General features: G+C 37.2%; 1 protein-coding gene across 1 annotated transcript in view; it reads left to right on the forward strand.

Annotated features, from left to right (window-relative positions):
* LOC103141892 (EBF transcription factor 1) overlaps window positions 1-16462 on the forward strand; it is a 100055-nt gene extending 83593 nt beyond the window's left edge. Inside the window, exons 11-16 of the mRNA XM_016672847.1 lie at window positions 5070-5135; window positions 5216-5378; window positions 5874-6056; window positions 6698-6895; window positions 8807-8875; window positions 12933-16462. Coding sequence (XP_016528333.1) covers window positions 5070-5135; window positions 5216-5378; window positions 5874-6056; window positions 6698-6895; window positions 8807-8874 — 678 coding nt within the window. The 3' untranslated portion in view covers window position 8875; window positions 12933-16462. The remainder of the gene's footprint in view (window positions 1-5069; window positions 5136-5215; window positions 5379-5873; window positions 6057-6697; window positions 6896-8806; window positions 8876-12932) is intronic.
* Window positions 16463-17067: the final 605 nt, after the last annotated feature.

Raw genomic sequence — 17067 nt, forward strand, 5'->3', positions numbered from 1 at the left:
ACCAAAACGGTCTGTAAAACCAATACTGTAAATGTCTGCATCTGCAGAAATGTAAACCCTGTGTTCTTACTGATTTTTTATTTGTATATACGTGGCCAGGGTTTGTGTTTCTCACTGATGGGGCTCTCCTTTCCTTCAGGGTGTGAAATTAAAACTCAAGGTCAGAAAAAGTCAAACATCTCTATCGGCTCTGCCAATTTTTCTTGTGTTTAAATGTTTATATGTTAGTAGTTGGAGAGAAGAAGCAACCCCATCATTGTGCCCAGCGGACGCACTCTTAGAAAACATGATCATACTTTCCAGTCAGGTTATCAGACTGGCCCTTTATTGAGAAATAAACATAATCCAAACCAACATATTCCAATTTAAAAAAGTAATTGCCCCCATAAAATGCCTTGTTTCAGCAGCACCAGCAACAAGGCAAATAAATAAATGTGTATATTGTTTAGATTTACCCACAATGCAGTGTGTTTAACTCTCAACGGACAATTTAAAGTCACAACTAATGTACAATGAAGTGAGCTCATTTATTTTGCAAAGTAAAGGGGAGGCGTTCTCCTCAAAGTAGGGAGCATTATTTATCGTTCCATAAATTAAGGTAAGTCATTTAGTTCATAAAGAAGTACAACAAATAAACAACATGTTTATTTGTTGTATCTATCCATGATGTTCTCTCTTTTTTTGTAATGCTGTGTATTTTTTTATACCGGATGTAACAACACTTTCTAAAACATTCCCATTTTTTCTCATCAATCCACCAAAAAAGTCACTATTTTGGTATTCAAGTCATTTGTGATCTTTTTGATCATCTGTTTTATGACGTTTGGTTGAGATGTTGGTAATTTTGGTAGGCAGAAAACTCTTGGAAAGGTTCACCACTGCACCATGTTTGATCTGTTTCATGGATTTATCATGGATTCTCTTTACCTCATGTTATCATGCAGCTTCTATTTAAATGGTTTGTTGATTCCACAGGCCAGCTGTGTTTTTAATTAAATCCTTCTTTATTGCAGAAAATAGTTTCAGGTTTTGAACTTTTGGGGGTCAATACAAGTTTGCACTACAGAAATTGGCACAACTGACAGAGTAAAATCCTAATCTTGCATTTGAAGCTTGAAGTTTCTTACATTTGTAAACTATCCTTTTGGTTCATTTTTTTTTCTCCCATTGTGAATTTTATTTTGAGCAACATGATGTCACCCAAGATATTTCCAGGCAAAGCCACAATGAGAATAGTCATGCAGCTGTAAATACAAAAATCGATCAGGGATCAGGTTTTCCCCGTGTTTGAATGATGACTATAACCGGACCCAAACACAGTATTGCTTCTAGATGTTTTTTTTCCTCCAGATACTTTTTGTTCCAAGTTCTGTGAAGGCATCAGAAAGAAGAACTGTAACTTTTATAGCCGTACTGCAACAGTTTTGTGACTCTCTTTTTTTTTTTTTCGTTTTGTTTAATGTGAAAAAGTTGGATTATGCGATTCTGTTCTCTGGCATCAAATGCAGTTTTGGCTGCTTGTCGAGTGTCAACCAGTCGATGTATAATTTCTAAGAGTGTGTTGGCGGCACCACACAGACGACAGACAGACGGAGCAGTGGAGTGTGAGAGAGGATTACCAGTGAACAGCCGATTCTATAATTGTTCAATGAACATTCAGGGGATTTTACTGGCAACACACACAGGCAGGCACAGGTTCAGCTGCCAGTTTGTGTCACTGTGATCTCCTCAGCATCCATCCATATCTGAGACACACAGTTTGCACCTTACCCTGTTTTTATACTGGGACACAGTGACGTAACTACTCATCTGGTTCGACTCGTGGTTCATGTAGCTGTTAAAATGTTTCACAGTGAAGCTGCTTTAAGAAGCAGATACATCATCAGGTGTCACCAAATAATTTTACCTAAACAGTTCCAATGTTAATTTGCTCATACACAGATGAAACCAGATGTTTGCATGTTACACATCAGTGTTTCTTTCTCTCACGGTATGAAATCAGACAAAACGTTTCCTCTTCCAGAGCAGCAGGGATTTTATTTCTGTCAGCTAAATACCAGAGCAATAAAAGTGAGAATTTTTAAAACTTAATTCAAAGTCAGAAAATCCCAGATCGTTGTAGTATTTGGTATGTTTCTGTTCAATCTGAGCAGCACACACAGGCACCAACAGTAAAATAAACTCAAATAAAACAGTTGTTAAAGAGGAACCCAAAAGCAAGACAAGTTAAAAAGAAAAAGTCCCTGGTGTCCAAAAGCTCCAACAAGATTTTGACTCAATCAGGATTTTACACAAAGTTCATGCAAAGGACTCATCCAGGGCGGGGAACAGGATTTCTCCTTCCAGGAGCAATTAGCATTAATTTCAACCAACTGTAAGGTTTTCTTTGAGAACGTGGAAACATTGAAATAATACATCACAACAAAAGTAACGTATACTATGTCCTGATGTGGAAGAACACTGTGAGCTGTCACTGGGCCTCCAGTTTAGTGTATAAAACCAATAAACTCAATATAGGCAGACCACTGATGAGTGATGTTTCGACAAAGTAGCATCAGCAGAAAAAAGCGGTCCGGTTAGGGATGGGTGGTTTCTTCATGTGACTCACGCAGCTGACATCGCTATGCACCTCATTTTACTGATGTCATACCTTCACGAGGTCACATCACTGGCAGCATCAGGATGAGTAATCCTGGATGAGTGTGAGTAATGCAGGTGATGCGTGGAGATATACCGAACGTGAAACTTTCCAACATACATGCAGTGCTGAGACGTGTGACTCTCATGCACTTAAATCGACTTCACCACCAGGGAGAGGCAATGAAATCTGAAACCACCATCTAACAACACAGAGATGATGTCCAAAGAAAATTTGTGGACACATGTCGATACCACTTCCTATGTGTGCAATTGTGTCCCGCGTGAAAAGCATGACATCATATCTATGGGAAGGGTGACCCTCCATGTACAGCATCCCTAATGGCCCATTAGATGCGGATCAAGCTGCTAATGTACCAGCATTAGGGAGAAATAAGTCACATATGTGTCATGTATGTGCTTGTTAGGCACATGCACGTTACACACACATGTGACCCCAGCCCAACGTTCCCTAGTCATAATGCATACAGCATGTGTGTGTGGATATTGTATGGTTATCATTTTAGCACAGCTCATAAATCAGACATTAAAAGCACCTTGACAGCTCCTGTGAGTCTTTTCCCTCTTCCAATAAAATGTCTTTTCTGTCTGACTCCGTTTTCTCCATATTTTCCTGAGACGGATCACAGTACAGAGAAAGAAAGGTTAACATCCGCTAAATTAAAAAGAAAACATAAATGAATAAAAAGCAGAGATTAAAGCTGTAGAATAATTGTTTCATTTGTTTTTTAAATAAATGTCTGGAATAATATCTGAATGATGCTACACTGACATTTTAACATGCATTTTTGTGGTAAAATGTTACTAATTCAAATGGAAAAAGCTTGCCTGAATCACAAATTTTCTTAACATTTGCTCAGTTTTGGTTTTGCAGTGTATGGTTTCTTGTTTGCTGCAGGTATTTCTCAGTTTAATCAGCTCTAAAACATAAATTACGGGCCAGAATGTAATCTTTTTTCCATTCAAAGTTGCATCAGCACAATGCAGCTGGGAGCAACTTCATCTGCATTATGGAGGATAATTAAGGGAATATAAATTAGAGACAACAATATTCTAAATATGGGACTAAAGCTAGACATTTCCTTCTAAACAATGCTTCTTATTTACAAATACACATGTAAGAAATTAATTAGCTGATGGATTTTCACTTTAAATAAAAGATAAAAATAAAAAAAGTCAAAGTGCAATGCATTAGGCAGTGAAAAGATTTGAATGATGCAGCTCCACAAAACTGCAGACCTGATGATGATGATGTTACCAGAGGATCATCTTTCCTTCCCGTTTATCAGTGACTGGCTTTACCGGAACCACTTCACCGCCCGGGATCGGGTTTCTGCGTGTGTGAGTGCGTGTGTGTGTGTGGTTCAACTCGCCAGCCCTAATAATAAGAGGTTAACAGAGAGGCTGCAAGAATATAATAATCTGTAAAAGATTGAATTTAGCTCAGTTGACAGGCGCATAAGATCTGCTGACTGGCTGTGCGACCTTTCATATCCTCACACACACATACACACACACACACACACACACACACACACACACACACACACGTGCACACACTGATGGAAAGGCAATATGTTCCACCGCCACAAACTCACAGGAGAGCACACATGAGGCGAAGCATGTGTGAGAGTGTCACACAGTGCAGGTTAACTCTGCGAAGTACAGAGTCATTTTCTCTCCGTCACCTCATGCTGTGAGAACGACAACACATTAACTGTTAAACAAGACACCTTCGACCTCGGAGCGGGCCCTCAGAGGTGAGCAGAGGAGAGGAATAATAAAGGTACCAAGCAGGGAGGACGAGAACAGCAGAACTTGAACTTTGTGGAGAGGATAGAGAAAGCAGGAGGGGACAAAGAAATGGATGGAGAAAAAGGTGAAAGGAATCATAAAAGCATATTAAAGCTGTGGAGATTAAAAGGCTGGCACAAAAAAACGTAACATACTTATATATTTGATTGGTTTAAGGTTCTTTTATTTTTTACCAACTGAATAGTAAAAGAGAAAAGAGAGCAGGAAATGATATCAAGGACTCAACCTGCTTTTGAAGAGATGAGTAAAAAAGACAGAGCATTTTATGATCAAATGGCCTTTTATGGATCTCTTAGGGCTTATTTTAATTTGCAGATGAGCTTCCCAGAAACTTTTTGCAGGTTAGATTGACTTTAGATTTGATTTTAAATACCTGTCACTTCAAGATGTTGTTATGCTGCATAAAAGCACTCAAGTTGGCAGGTGATCATCTACATTTTAAAAGGAGTGAAGTGCAATTTGTTTACCATGAAGAGATGGTTGAAGACAGAAAGGGATGAAAAAAGCAAATCGCACTCGACGTTTTAAATAAGATTGAGCTTTAAGCAAATCATTGTAATTCAGATAGTTTATCATTTTCTTTCCATTTTTCACAGGAGGTTATTCTGAAAAGAGCAGCGGATCTGGTGGAAGCGCTGTACGGTTTGCCTCATAACAACCAGGTACGTACCCTAACATACAGCTGTCCACTTGGAAACAGGAAGAAGTCTAAAACTGGTGTCACGGTTGCATTTTTCCCCAGGAGATCATCCTGAAACGAGCAGCGGACATCGCAGAAGCTCTCTACAGCGTCCCACGAACACACACCCAGCTCTCCGGCTCGACGCACACAGGCATGATGGGAGTGAACTCCTTCACCGGACAGCTGTCCGTCAACGTCTCGGAGCCGTCACAAGCCAATCAGGGTACACGTTTCACATGGCACAATTCAAAACATGTCGACATAAATGTAATTCAATTTTAATCTGGCTTTTCACCAATTCATAATCTGTTAAATCATACCCGATTACAGATTATGCAGGTGGAAATTAGCAGAGATGCAATGCTCCTCCGTTTGAAAGGTTAATGAAATGATCTACATTGACTATAAATAAACAGTAAACACAGAAATAAATCAGTAAATATATAGATACTATGAAGACGGGATTTCTGCAAAGTTAATGCCCTTATACTGTCAGCCAGCCTTTCTTAGATAGACAACTTTTTACTAATTAGGAGTAAATAATTGATTGACTTAATTAGGATCCAATTGGAATGAATCTAAATCTGGTTGTTTAATTTGATTTTCCAATATTAATCTCTGCAAGCAGGAATCTACACCAAGCAACAAGCTTTACCTCATCAACCACACTTTGTTTGGCTGTCCTCACACTCTTCCATTATACTGGTATTTCTTGCAGGGTTTGTGCGCAGCAGCAGCAGCGTGTCGCCTCACGGTTATGTGCCCAGCTCCACACCTCAGCAGACCAGCTACACCTCAGTCAGCAGCACCATGAACGGCTACGCTAACAACGGGGGCATGACCAACCTCGGAGGCTCGCCCACTTTCCTCAATGGCTCCGCCGCCAACTCGCCTTATGCTAGTTAGTGCACACATGCATTGTCCACTCAACACTATAATAAACTTTTGTGGATATAAGTAAAATATATAGACTCCCAATGGGGTTTAATAGCATCCTCTCTATTTGTTGAGAGGATGATTTGATAAATAAAAGTAATGCAAAGAGTAAAATAGAAAGGAGTGTTTCAAAGAAATGTGCCTTTAAAGGTTTAACTGGTGTAAAAATAATTGATTGTGATGAGAAGAGGCTGAACTAACAGGTTTATTTATGTGAGATTTTATGTTTGTTCATCTTACAGATGATGGTAACTTGAAAATGTTGTAAATATTTCATTGTAAAGCTGTAACTGGATACATCTGTAGAGATACGTGTAAAAAAAACTCCGACAGAGCATTAAGCTCAAGTGTTGTGATGAAACATGTTGTTTCTAAATAACAAAAATTGACAAGCTGTTCAGAGGGCTTTAATGAGGCTCATGGGAGGACGCTTAGCAAATTATAAACTGTCAGGGAAAAAACTCACATCAATACATTTTTTATCTCTTAAGTCATGTGTAATCTTTTTATTTTAACCACAAAATGTGTTGCAGTTTAGATTTATACAGAATCGGTCTCCATTCCTCAGTGGTTCTTCTCCTTTTTTGCCTTTTCTTCCTCCATCAGTTGTTCCATCCAGTCCCACTATGGCCTCATCCACATCTCTTCCCTCCAACTGTTCTTCTTCTTCTGGGGTTTTCTCCTTCTCCCCGGCCAACATGGTGTCAGCGGCCGTTAAGCAGAAGTCCGCCTTTGCGCCGGTGGTGAGGCCGTCGTCCTCTCCTCCTCCTTCCTGCACTAGTGCCAACGGCAACGGACTTCAAGGTAACCGGCCGCACTGCTCCGGTACGAGGTGGAGGCTTATGTGAAAATGTTTTGTACAATAATATGTTTGTGTGTTATTGCTTTTCCTTCTAAAACAATTATTCCTGAATGTTTAGGTGAAAGATTCCTTTAAAACAACTCTCTGTTCTCATGTCTCGATAAATTAGAATAGTCTTTTGGTTAAAAACTACTTGTTTTTTTTTTTTTACTTTTTTCATTTTCTATAATAATTGAACCTCATTCCTTTTTAGTTAAAAGTTGGATGGTTTCCTTTATTTTAAAAACAATAAAAATTTTATTTAATTTAAACATGAAAAAAATCTGAAGTGGATATAAAAATGTTACTTAGCGAATTTTGATTATCTGAATCAAAGGCAAAGAAAATTCACCACAATGGCTCTGATTGTGGTAAAAGTTGCTGACTCTGGTAGTTTGATATTTAAATGAAAAAGATACTATAAAATAAAAAGAGGACAGTGAGGTTTTTTTAAATATTCCCTTTGGATTAGAGTGATTTAACACACGATGTGACCCACTCAAAAGTGCAAATTACAAAATATAATGTGATTTATTGTCCTCTGTCATCCATATACTTTCTACCATTTTTTACTACAGATTCTCCTTCCAATAAATTTTCCATGTCTATGTTTGAATAAACCACTTTTTACAGTAAGAACTGCTGGGGGTTTCACATTCTTTATGGATTCTTTATGGATGGTGTCTTTTAGTAGCCGTCTATGTTACAACATAAATTCTGGATTTTCATTATCAGTCAGTCAGACGTCTCAGAATCAACGAGGGAAAAAAAACTCTTATGAGTACAAGTTTAAATTTTTAGAATGAAACACTGAAAAATTTATTTTTTTCAAAGATATTCTGATAGGTTGAGCATGCATCTGCATTACAGGGCAGCTAAACACAAGAGAGAGATAACTGAGCTGAAGTACAACCTCAAAAAGCTGCTGGCAGGGATAAAAGTTAGAAACGTCCATCTGTCCGTATTGCGTTTCATTTTCCTGTTAGCTCACCAGTTTTATCTGTAGAGTATTGAGGAATTGAGGCTGCATGATTTGTGCATCAGTAGGAATGTCCTGATCAAACGTTGTTGTTCCTGTTACCATTTGGAGTCATTTAAAACTAGGCGTTTGATGAGCCACTACTAATAAAATGTATTTTTGACTTGAACACTGGATTTAATGGGTTAGCAAGTTGATGATGCTTAATTTATTTGAATAATCTGTGCTTGTAGTGCTTTCCAGAAAATAACTTTTCACACTTTTTAAGCGTGGAAAATATGATTAATAGGAGTGTTTTTAGCGTTCTGTGATTGTTCTTGTTAAACTATGAATTCTTTGGACTTTCCCACAGAGTACATAGTACATGTGCTTCGAAAGTCCAATAAATCACCCCCCCACCTTCGTCATGGGATTTATCTGACAATAATATTAAAGCATCATCTGGCATCCATATTTGTTTCCCAGGCTGTTTTTTTTTTTTTCAGACTGTCAGCTGAGAATCATTTTTGACATGTACAGTTTGTATCCAGACGGTTTAAAGCAAGTCTGAACAGCAGTGGGTCTTCTTTGTACTGATCGTAATGCACATACATTAAACAACATTCAAATCAGATGGACAGCGACATTTAGCAGAATCAGTGCGGCCGCGATCACATGGCCCTGAGCAACAGGAAACACTGTCTGCTGACAGATGTTGAAATGATGTTCTGTTCTCTTAATGGTTATTTGAAAAGACTTTTCGTCTTTGAGGTAATTAGTTACTCTTTTTGTGATTAACAACTGGATTACAGTGTTTGCTGCTATCGAACCTTTCATCTTGTTGTTTCTTATTTCTTGTTTATCCTTTCTCACATCCCTTTCTTCCCATTCTTCCGTCTCCGCCTTTTTCTACCAGATCAAACATTTGTGGACTCTAGCAAGTACTCATCAGCCGGCTCTCTACAAGGCCTGGCCTTCACCTGAAGTATGTTCCTCAGCCTTTCTGTCCCCTCTGTTGACTTAATGCATCCGCAACTTCTGACTAACTCACTATGTTTTCACTCCTGTTTCTTGATTCTTAACTTCAAATATTTCAACATGTTGTCAATGCATTTCGTTGGGATTTTGTGCAACACAAAGTAGCACATAAGTTTGAAGTGGAAAGGAAAGGATGCATCATTAAGACACACAAGATAGGTCTGAGATAAAGCTGTGGTGAAGTTAAGTTATACAACAATATTCCAAATATTGTACAAATTATAGACCACTATTCAATTCACTATCCAGATATAGATTATTGCATAACTGCAAATGCACAACAAAATATTTGTTTGTAAAAACTATTGACAGCTAAGTATACCTTTCCTTCTACTTCATAGTTCCTGCACTATTTTTTATGTGTTCAATTAGGGAAGCACAGATATGAAACTTTGGGATGATATGGAAATATGATGTGACACTTTGTTAAAATATATAATCTTATATCTTGCATCCCTACATAAAATTTGATTAAAATGCACTATAATTTGTGGGGTTTGAACACTTTTGGACGACGCTGCTCTCATGCTGTGTACATAATAATTTCCTCCATCCTTGTTCTCTCTCAGTATCCCCTCCTCTTTACTCCTCAGCTCATATTACACATCTAACCATCTGTCTCATAACTCCTTCCTCTCCTCTCACTGGGAAGAGAGGCAGGAAGTTGGTTATTTACAAAGACAGAAACAGACATTTGGCACAGGGAATTTATTTCTCAACATCGCTGACTTTGTTTAGCTGTGCGTGTGGAGCGAGCATGTGTGGGGGTGTGGGAACTCAAAGCGAAGCCTCAAAGCACATCTGAAAAAAAAAAAAAAGAAGAAAAAAGAAATACACCCCACTTACTGCAACACACACACTCTCACACATCTCTCTCTGTCACACTCTGGGTGATCTCACACGTTCAGCTCACAGGGAAGTGATCAGCAATGACAGCTGTTCGACAGTCTCCACAGTTTGTGTTGTCAGTGTACCTGCCTCGCTCAATGACTGCAACAGTAACTCGACACTTAGTCAAGACATTGAGATGAGTTTTGCCCTGCTGGTGTTGGAGTTGCTTTCATAAGGCCTTTTTATTTTAACAAGAATAACTTAGGGGAGTAAATTTAGTCACTTGACGTAAATGTGCGTTTTGCAAATATTTACATCTGACACCAACTGCATCAAATACAAACCAGACACTTTCCAACAAGAAACTGCAACTAAAGTGTGAAGTTGCTCCTTGTCTATGACATCTGTGAGGTGATTCTAGAAGAAAGAAAAAACACATCAGCAACATTTTTGTTTCCAGCATACTGACAGAGTAGATAGGCTTGATTTTGGTTTGTGAAGTTGGAAATTTGTAGAAGATTTCACTTCTGGATTTGCTAAAGTCTAAACAATCTTCACTGTGTTGCCTGATTTTAGTCCTTCAGGGAGCAGAAGGTTGGCATGTTTTTAATTAGATTGTTGAACTCAAGCTAACTCAATAAATATCAGATTCAAAAATGTTTATTGTAGCTAGATGTTAGAATTATTTCACAATTAGTGTTTTGCTTACCTCAGTTTCCTCCTTTAATTCTACTTCTGCAGGGATGATAAGAACACCACTGTTACCACAAACATGTGCACACATTTTACTGAACTATTTCAAAGGGAAAAGTCAACTTTTGTGTCACTGTGAAGTTTGTTCATCAGCAGTTTCCATCTTGAATAAAAACACATCAGTGTTTATGATTGTTTTCTGCTTGGCCTGTCCTGAACTCACCTCCTGTGGTTTTTATTCGCTTTTCTTCTTGCTTGGCCTAAAATGTATAACTCTTGACAGCTAAAGTTTGTTTTTGGTCAGTTTGTGTTCTGCAGTATAATTTCATTTAAAAATTGTTTTTTGTTTTGTTTTTACATATTTGTTAAAACATATAATACTATCACCATGATGTGACAGTATTTTATGAGATAGATCATCTTTGAAAAGATGGATTTCCTCCACATGCTCCCTGAGCTACTATTGCCGTCTGAAGAAATGCACCAATCAGAGCCAGGAGGCGTGTCTTAGCGCTGTAAATCAACCTCTTGTACTTCTGCTCAGTGTGATAATGGAGGTGAAACAACTTACCATTACAGAAAAAATGTCTATCCACCACCATCAGTGGCTATGCTAACTAGCCTGGGCAGAGAACAAGGAGGGAGAGGTGGAATGAGCAGCGCCACATGGAGGGTGATTGACAGCACCAACACCTATCTCCTGGCTCCTGGTTTCTACTTAGTGGAGCTCGATTTGTTTCCCTCACAGATTATCTGTCTCATCTCATACTGTGGTAACAAAGTGGCAGCTTCAACTAATATGTAAAAAACATTTTTTTATGTATATAAAAGTGACATATCCAGAGCGCTTAATGAACTTTCAAAAGTAGCAACTTAATTTACAAATGAAAATAAGATGCCCAATCATTTTTGACAGCTGAATATGTAACCCACCACAGAAATCATCTCCTCCTCACCGCATCTCATGCCCAAAGATGCTGTTAACACATCCAGCCACATTTCACCAAGTCTCCAACTTCCTGCAAGTTGCATTTAGTCTCAGTGTGAAAAATAACTTTGAAAAATGTTTTTTTTTTTTTTTCAAATTTGTCGTGGTGCCCTAATCCCCATTCCTGGTTCTTAGCATATTGTGCCTTAAAGCTTCTGCAGAGCTGATGGTAAACTTTAGGCAAATGTTTATTTTTTTATCAATCAGTCAATCAATCAAATTTTATTTGTATAGCACATTTCAGCATCAAGGCATTTCAAGGTGCTTTACATAATTAAAAACAAAATAAAAACAGCATGTGACATTGAATAACAGTAAGAAAGAGAGAGATATTTTGGAATTGTTACGGAATTTAAGCGCCTGTCGTCGCTGGACTCCGCCGTCCGTTTAACACGGGTATTATCCAGGCCCCGTCGCCTAACAGGACAAGGTCTCCAACCTTGCAGCACCAGGCTCCGTCCACCTATCACACGGATTTTTGTGCACTATGTTATGGTTGCACCTAAAATATGCAGGGGAGTTGATGCTCATCAATAGAAAACACCGGGCTATAGTGTAGAGAAACCCATAGTGCAAATAGATATAGTGATTTCCAAAAACAACTGTTTTGTTGCATTATAATCACAAACTTAAATAGATTTTATTCAGATTTAATGTACTAAAACAACACAAAGTAATGCATGACAGTACAGCGCAAATGTTTGATTTGAAAAGGCCTGAAAAGTCTGGCATTCATTTGTTTTCACCTTCACAGAACAGCTGGAATTATACTTAATTTAAATTACACACATGTCGACTCTATTTGCTAAATTAGAGCCTTAATTTCTGAAGGTGACACTAAATTTTTATCTAGGGACCTCAAAGTAAAATAAGCTGAAAATAAATTCATGCAGTTCTCTTCAGTGTGTATAATATAATAATTTTAGATATTACACACACGTTTTCAGATTTTAACACACTGTACTTTAAAGACAATATATGACATTTATTCATTTTTTTAGTTTCATAAAGTTTAATTAATGTTGAAGCAAACATGACAGTATGTCATTTTGGGCAGGGCTCTGTTCTCGCACATCAACATCTGTCCGCTGGCTTTTAGGACAACACATGCAATGATGCAATATGTCAGGCAGACATCCAAACATGCAGTTAAATATGGGCAACTGCACATAATTAAATGTGTGTGTGTGTGTGTGTGTGTGTGTGTGTGTGTGTGTGTGTGTGTGTGTGTGTNGTGTGTGTGTGTGACAAACATGATGCTCTCATAGTTGATTTTGCTGATTTATTTTTCCATTGATGTTGTTAAAATGTCACTTCAGTCACACCAGCTGCACAGATGGTTAAACATAATAAACATATTGATGCAAATGTAGAAATGGAAACTTTTTTCTATGCTGAGGAAAATTAAAAAAGAAAATATGTTTTTCTCTCTCCACCCTCCCAACCCCTCAATCTCTCTCTCTCTCTTTCCACTTTACTCTCCACCCTGCAGCAATCCCAGGAATGATCGTCCCACCCATGTAAAGGTGTGAGCGTGTGGTTCTGTGTGTGTGTTTGTTGGTGTAAGATGAGTCAAGCACACTCTCGCTGATCCCGCTGGAGGATTTGCTCCGAGACGGACTCCGGTTGGGGATGGAGGTGTCCATCCAGAGCTGAAGGAACAAAACCAACTCAGGCCCTTTCTAACACAAAAATACAAGGAGAACAGCAAAACTGTTTGTAGAAATCTTTGTACAATGTAATGCTTTTATAGGAGAACTGCCACATCCAAGATTATGACTCTCCATGGTCACAAAAAATTTATTTTGGACAGAATCCACTTCCTCTCTTCAGAGATTGATTTTCTTTTTCTTTTTTGTGCTACATGTGATGACCTTATTTTCAATGTAACCTACAGGAGCGATTTTCTATTTATGGAGTTTTGTCTTCAGTGAAGGAGTATAATGTGAAGAGGACCTGATGGTGATGAGGATGCTTTCATACAGGCCTGATGCAGCCAACACAGACAAGCCAAACCTTCACCTTCTCTTCTGTTTTTTGCCAAAACTACCCATTCATCACTCTCCCAGCTTTATTGTTTTAGTTGAAGGACTTTGATTGTCCTGCTGATGTATCAGCCATTCAGAAAAATTCAAACGTTTTCTTTTAGCCTTCGTCTCATGCATCTTCTCTGCGGTTCTCATGTGATACATTTTCTTTAAAAACAAAAGGTTGAGGAGGAAAGACTTCAAATGAATGTAGCTCCTCTCATCAGGTGTGATCATGATTTGCCAACAACAGCTCTAATTGCTCTAACCCAATTCAGTTTTAAATTCAGACACATTCATTTTTTAGAGGGAAAACATGTCTTAAAGGACTGCTGCCATTACTAAGTGTTTTGTGTGAATTAGATTCTTTTTTTTTTATGTCGTTTTGTTTTGCCGTGTTGTTTTTACGCAGGATGAACCGGCCGATTCTGCTGTCTTTGGTGCTTGTCATCTGACCAAGTTTAATTGGCAAAAGGAGAACATTAAGCCAGTGGTCTGACTTACTACACATGCTGCACTGCAAAAAATGCCTTTCAGATTTAAGAAGCCTGTTTTTTTTTGTTTTTGTTTTTTTTTTTTTTTTTAGGTTTTAGTTTTAAACACCCACTACTGAAGTGAAAACATAAAACAAATCTTCCAATCCTTCAAAGCTGCAAGTGTGATTTTAACAAGTTGTGCACCGTGGCAGCATTTCTATTTTAAGACGTTTATATATGTTGCATCATTTTAATTAATCCCATTAATATGGTGCCATAAATTTAGTGAATAAAGTTAAGGTATAGGTGCTAATGTTCAGAGACAAAACAGTCGATGGTTACTGTTCCACCTGTTGGTATAGATGTCTTTAATTCTACTAAATTGTTTCTGTTTGTCAAAGCTGTTAATGTGTCTTAACGCAGAATTTTCCTGCATATTCAAAAAATATTAACAAATGTTTTGCCAGCCTAGATTAGATTGAGATTGTATTAGAAGTTGCTTGTATAAAATTATGCATAAGTTTTTTAATAATTAATTTTAAAAAATCATTAGCACTACAGCAGTGAAATGTAACAGCTGATCAGCTTTCTGCATGTTTCTGTTAGTAAATTTAATTATTTATACTTGGTGACGCACTTCAAGTCTCTGAGGTTACCAGAACTTTATCTGGCCCTCTTTAAGTCAAAAGACACATGTTGGTCAAATCTAAAAAAAATTATTTTAAATCCAAATCTGCCCTAGGTATGAGTGATTTTAGGCTTAACTTTAAAATTGAGATGTTATTTTAAGCACAGCCTTGTCAAAGTACAACACAGATACGTAATACTTTGATGTGTGCATCAAAAGATTGACAGTAAGGAACTGTTCTGCAACAACTGATTTGATATAAACAACTGAGTTTTCTTGAGCTTGGCCTGCTATCAAAACTGAAATCTTGTGTCTCTAAAAACATTTAAATCTAATGTTTTATACACCAGTGATAAGATATGCTATTTAGATACAACGTTTTGGGATAATTTATTGACGTTTTTCTTTCTTCTGCACATGTTTACGAAGCACTTACATTTACTTTTCATTTCTTAGAATAAAGGAAGACATTTTTTGCAGTGCAGGAAACTTTATCAGTGAGATGTCTTAAAGAAATTTCACAAGCAGCTGCTTTTAAAAGAAATAAAATAAAATAACTATTTGCAACCCGGTAGTGTGTGCTGCTAAAACAGTCTTAACTGAACTACACTATTTTGCCAAAATCCTTTTTTAGGTTTTGTCTGACTAAGCAGTCTTATCTGATGTGTTAACTTGTCACAGACTGACACAAACATCTGATGCTACCATTATGAACGTCTTGTCACAGTTGGTTTAATAACATCATTTCTTTTTTAAACCTGGAGCGTTGAATGCACATGCAATCTGGTCTGTTTATCCCTAAGGCTGATGATTTTTGGCACCAACAAAAACTTGGTTAAATTATTACTTGGACATAAAACTCAAAAACGTACAACTTATATGTGCTTATACTGTTTGTGTAACTTGCAAAATTGTTTGTAATAAAATGTTCTCAGACCAGAAGCCCCCCTGTCCTCTGTTGAAGTCATCAGGAATAGGGATGAAAGAAAAGTATTTAAAAAGTTGGAGCAAACCTGCTTTGGTTTAAACCACAAAAACTGTCTTATTATTTGAATTTATTTGTTTTTGTCTAACAGTGTCTGTCTGGTAAAAGCCATATTTCCACTGCTAATTTCAATCAAGCTAACATAAGCCATGGTGTACCTTTTTATTATGAAGACATTAGGATATTTTTGAATTTGTCATCTGTATTGTTTTTGTTCAAGTTACCATAATTTGTTGTGTTATTTAGATGTAGAGGTTTTAATATGTTGTTATGATTCTGCTTGTCTTTAATGATACTGAGTTTAATTAGGATCAACATTTCTTAATGAAGGCCTGAAAGAAATGAAGGAAAAATGTTATCCTGTCTTTCTTTTCTCCTGCTATTCAGGCTTTTACAAACTTTATTATTTCACTTTGCTGTCCTAGTAAGACTTTGTTTTTGCTTTCCTTGACTTTCTCTTTAAAACAAATGAGCCACCTATTTATTTAATCTCAATCATGGGCCTAGAGACCACTCGTCATGTTCAATGTGAGAGTGACCGTGTGGGTGTGAAAATGTATGAGAGAGAACAGATTTTTTCTTTCTGAAAAAAGGAAATGTGATGCTTAAAAGCAGAAGGATCTTTTTTTCTGTTGCCTACACAAATAAATATATGTAAAGGGTTTTGCCTAAACGAGTAAGATCCAGAGCACTTGTCTGACAACATTAATATGATTTATCTGGGCTTGTCTGCATTCAGGCTTGTGTTTGTGAGCCTAAAAATTATCAGCAGTATCAGAGCGTGGAGGAATAGCATAGAGGAAACTACTGTAAAGATGATGAAGTTGATTTTGTATTATTTTGAAACTTGGAGTGTAAAATAACTTTTTGACTTTCACTATATTTAATTAAAGTTCTTTCATCTCTTCAAAACGGTTTTTGTTCATGTTCTTCAAATCTCCAATCTAATCAGAATTTAAGATAACTTTAGTTTAGTCCTATGCACAAATTGAGAAATTAACTGCTCTCCCTTTGTTTTTCTTAGAAATAAAAAGATGTTGCAGTGGTTAGTCCTGCTAAAGGACCAGACAAACCGTGAAACGGTTAAATCCAGATAGAGAAAATATTTTAGAATCTACACACACATTAAAAGTATTTTAGAAGTTCAAATCCAAAGATTGTGACTAGAGGGAGGCTTTATCAGCCTAATTTCAGAACAGAGAATCATTGCCTGCATCGCAGTAGAAATCTGTGTTTTTAAAAATATTCCCAGGTCATTTTCACAATTGGAACAAGCATGAAACCTTGAGGAACTCCATGCTTAACTAATGCATGAAAACGATTCAACTTGTTTGAGATAAATCATCATTTAAAGAGGCCCAGTCTGGTTTTATTCAGTTTCATCCTTAGAGCTAAATATGGGCAGTAATGTTTAGGTAAAGACTGGAGTAAATTGTAAAAGGTTAAGATTAGATCAATTATTTATCAGATTTTTCAGTAGATTAATAATGAATCAATAGATTACCAGTGCA

The sequence above is a fragment of the Poecilia formosa genome, unplaced genomic scaffold (assembly GCF_000485575.1).
Source record: "Poecilia formosa unplaced genomic scaffold, Poecilia_formosa-5.1.2 Scaffold3, whole genome shotgun sequence".
In the NCBI taxonomy this organism is placed as follows: Eukaryota; Metazoa; Chordata; class Actinopteri; order Cyprinodontiformes; family Poeciliidae; genus Poecilia; species Poecilia formosa.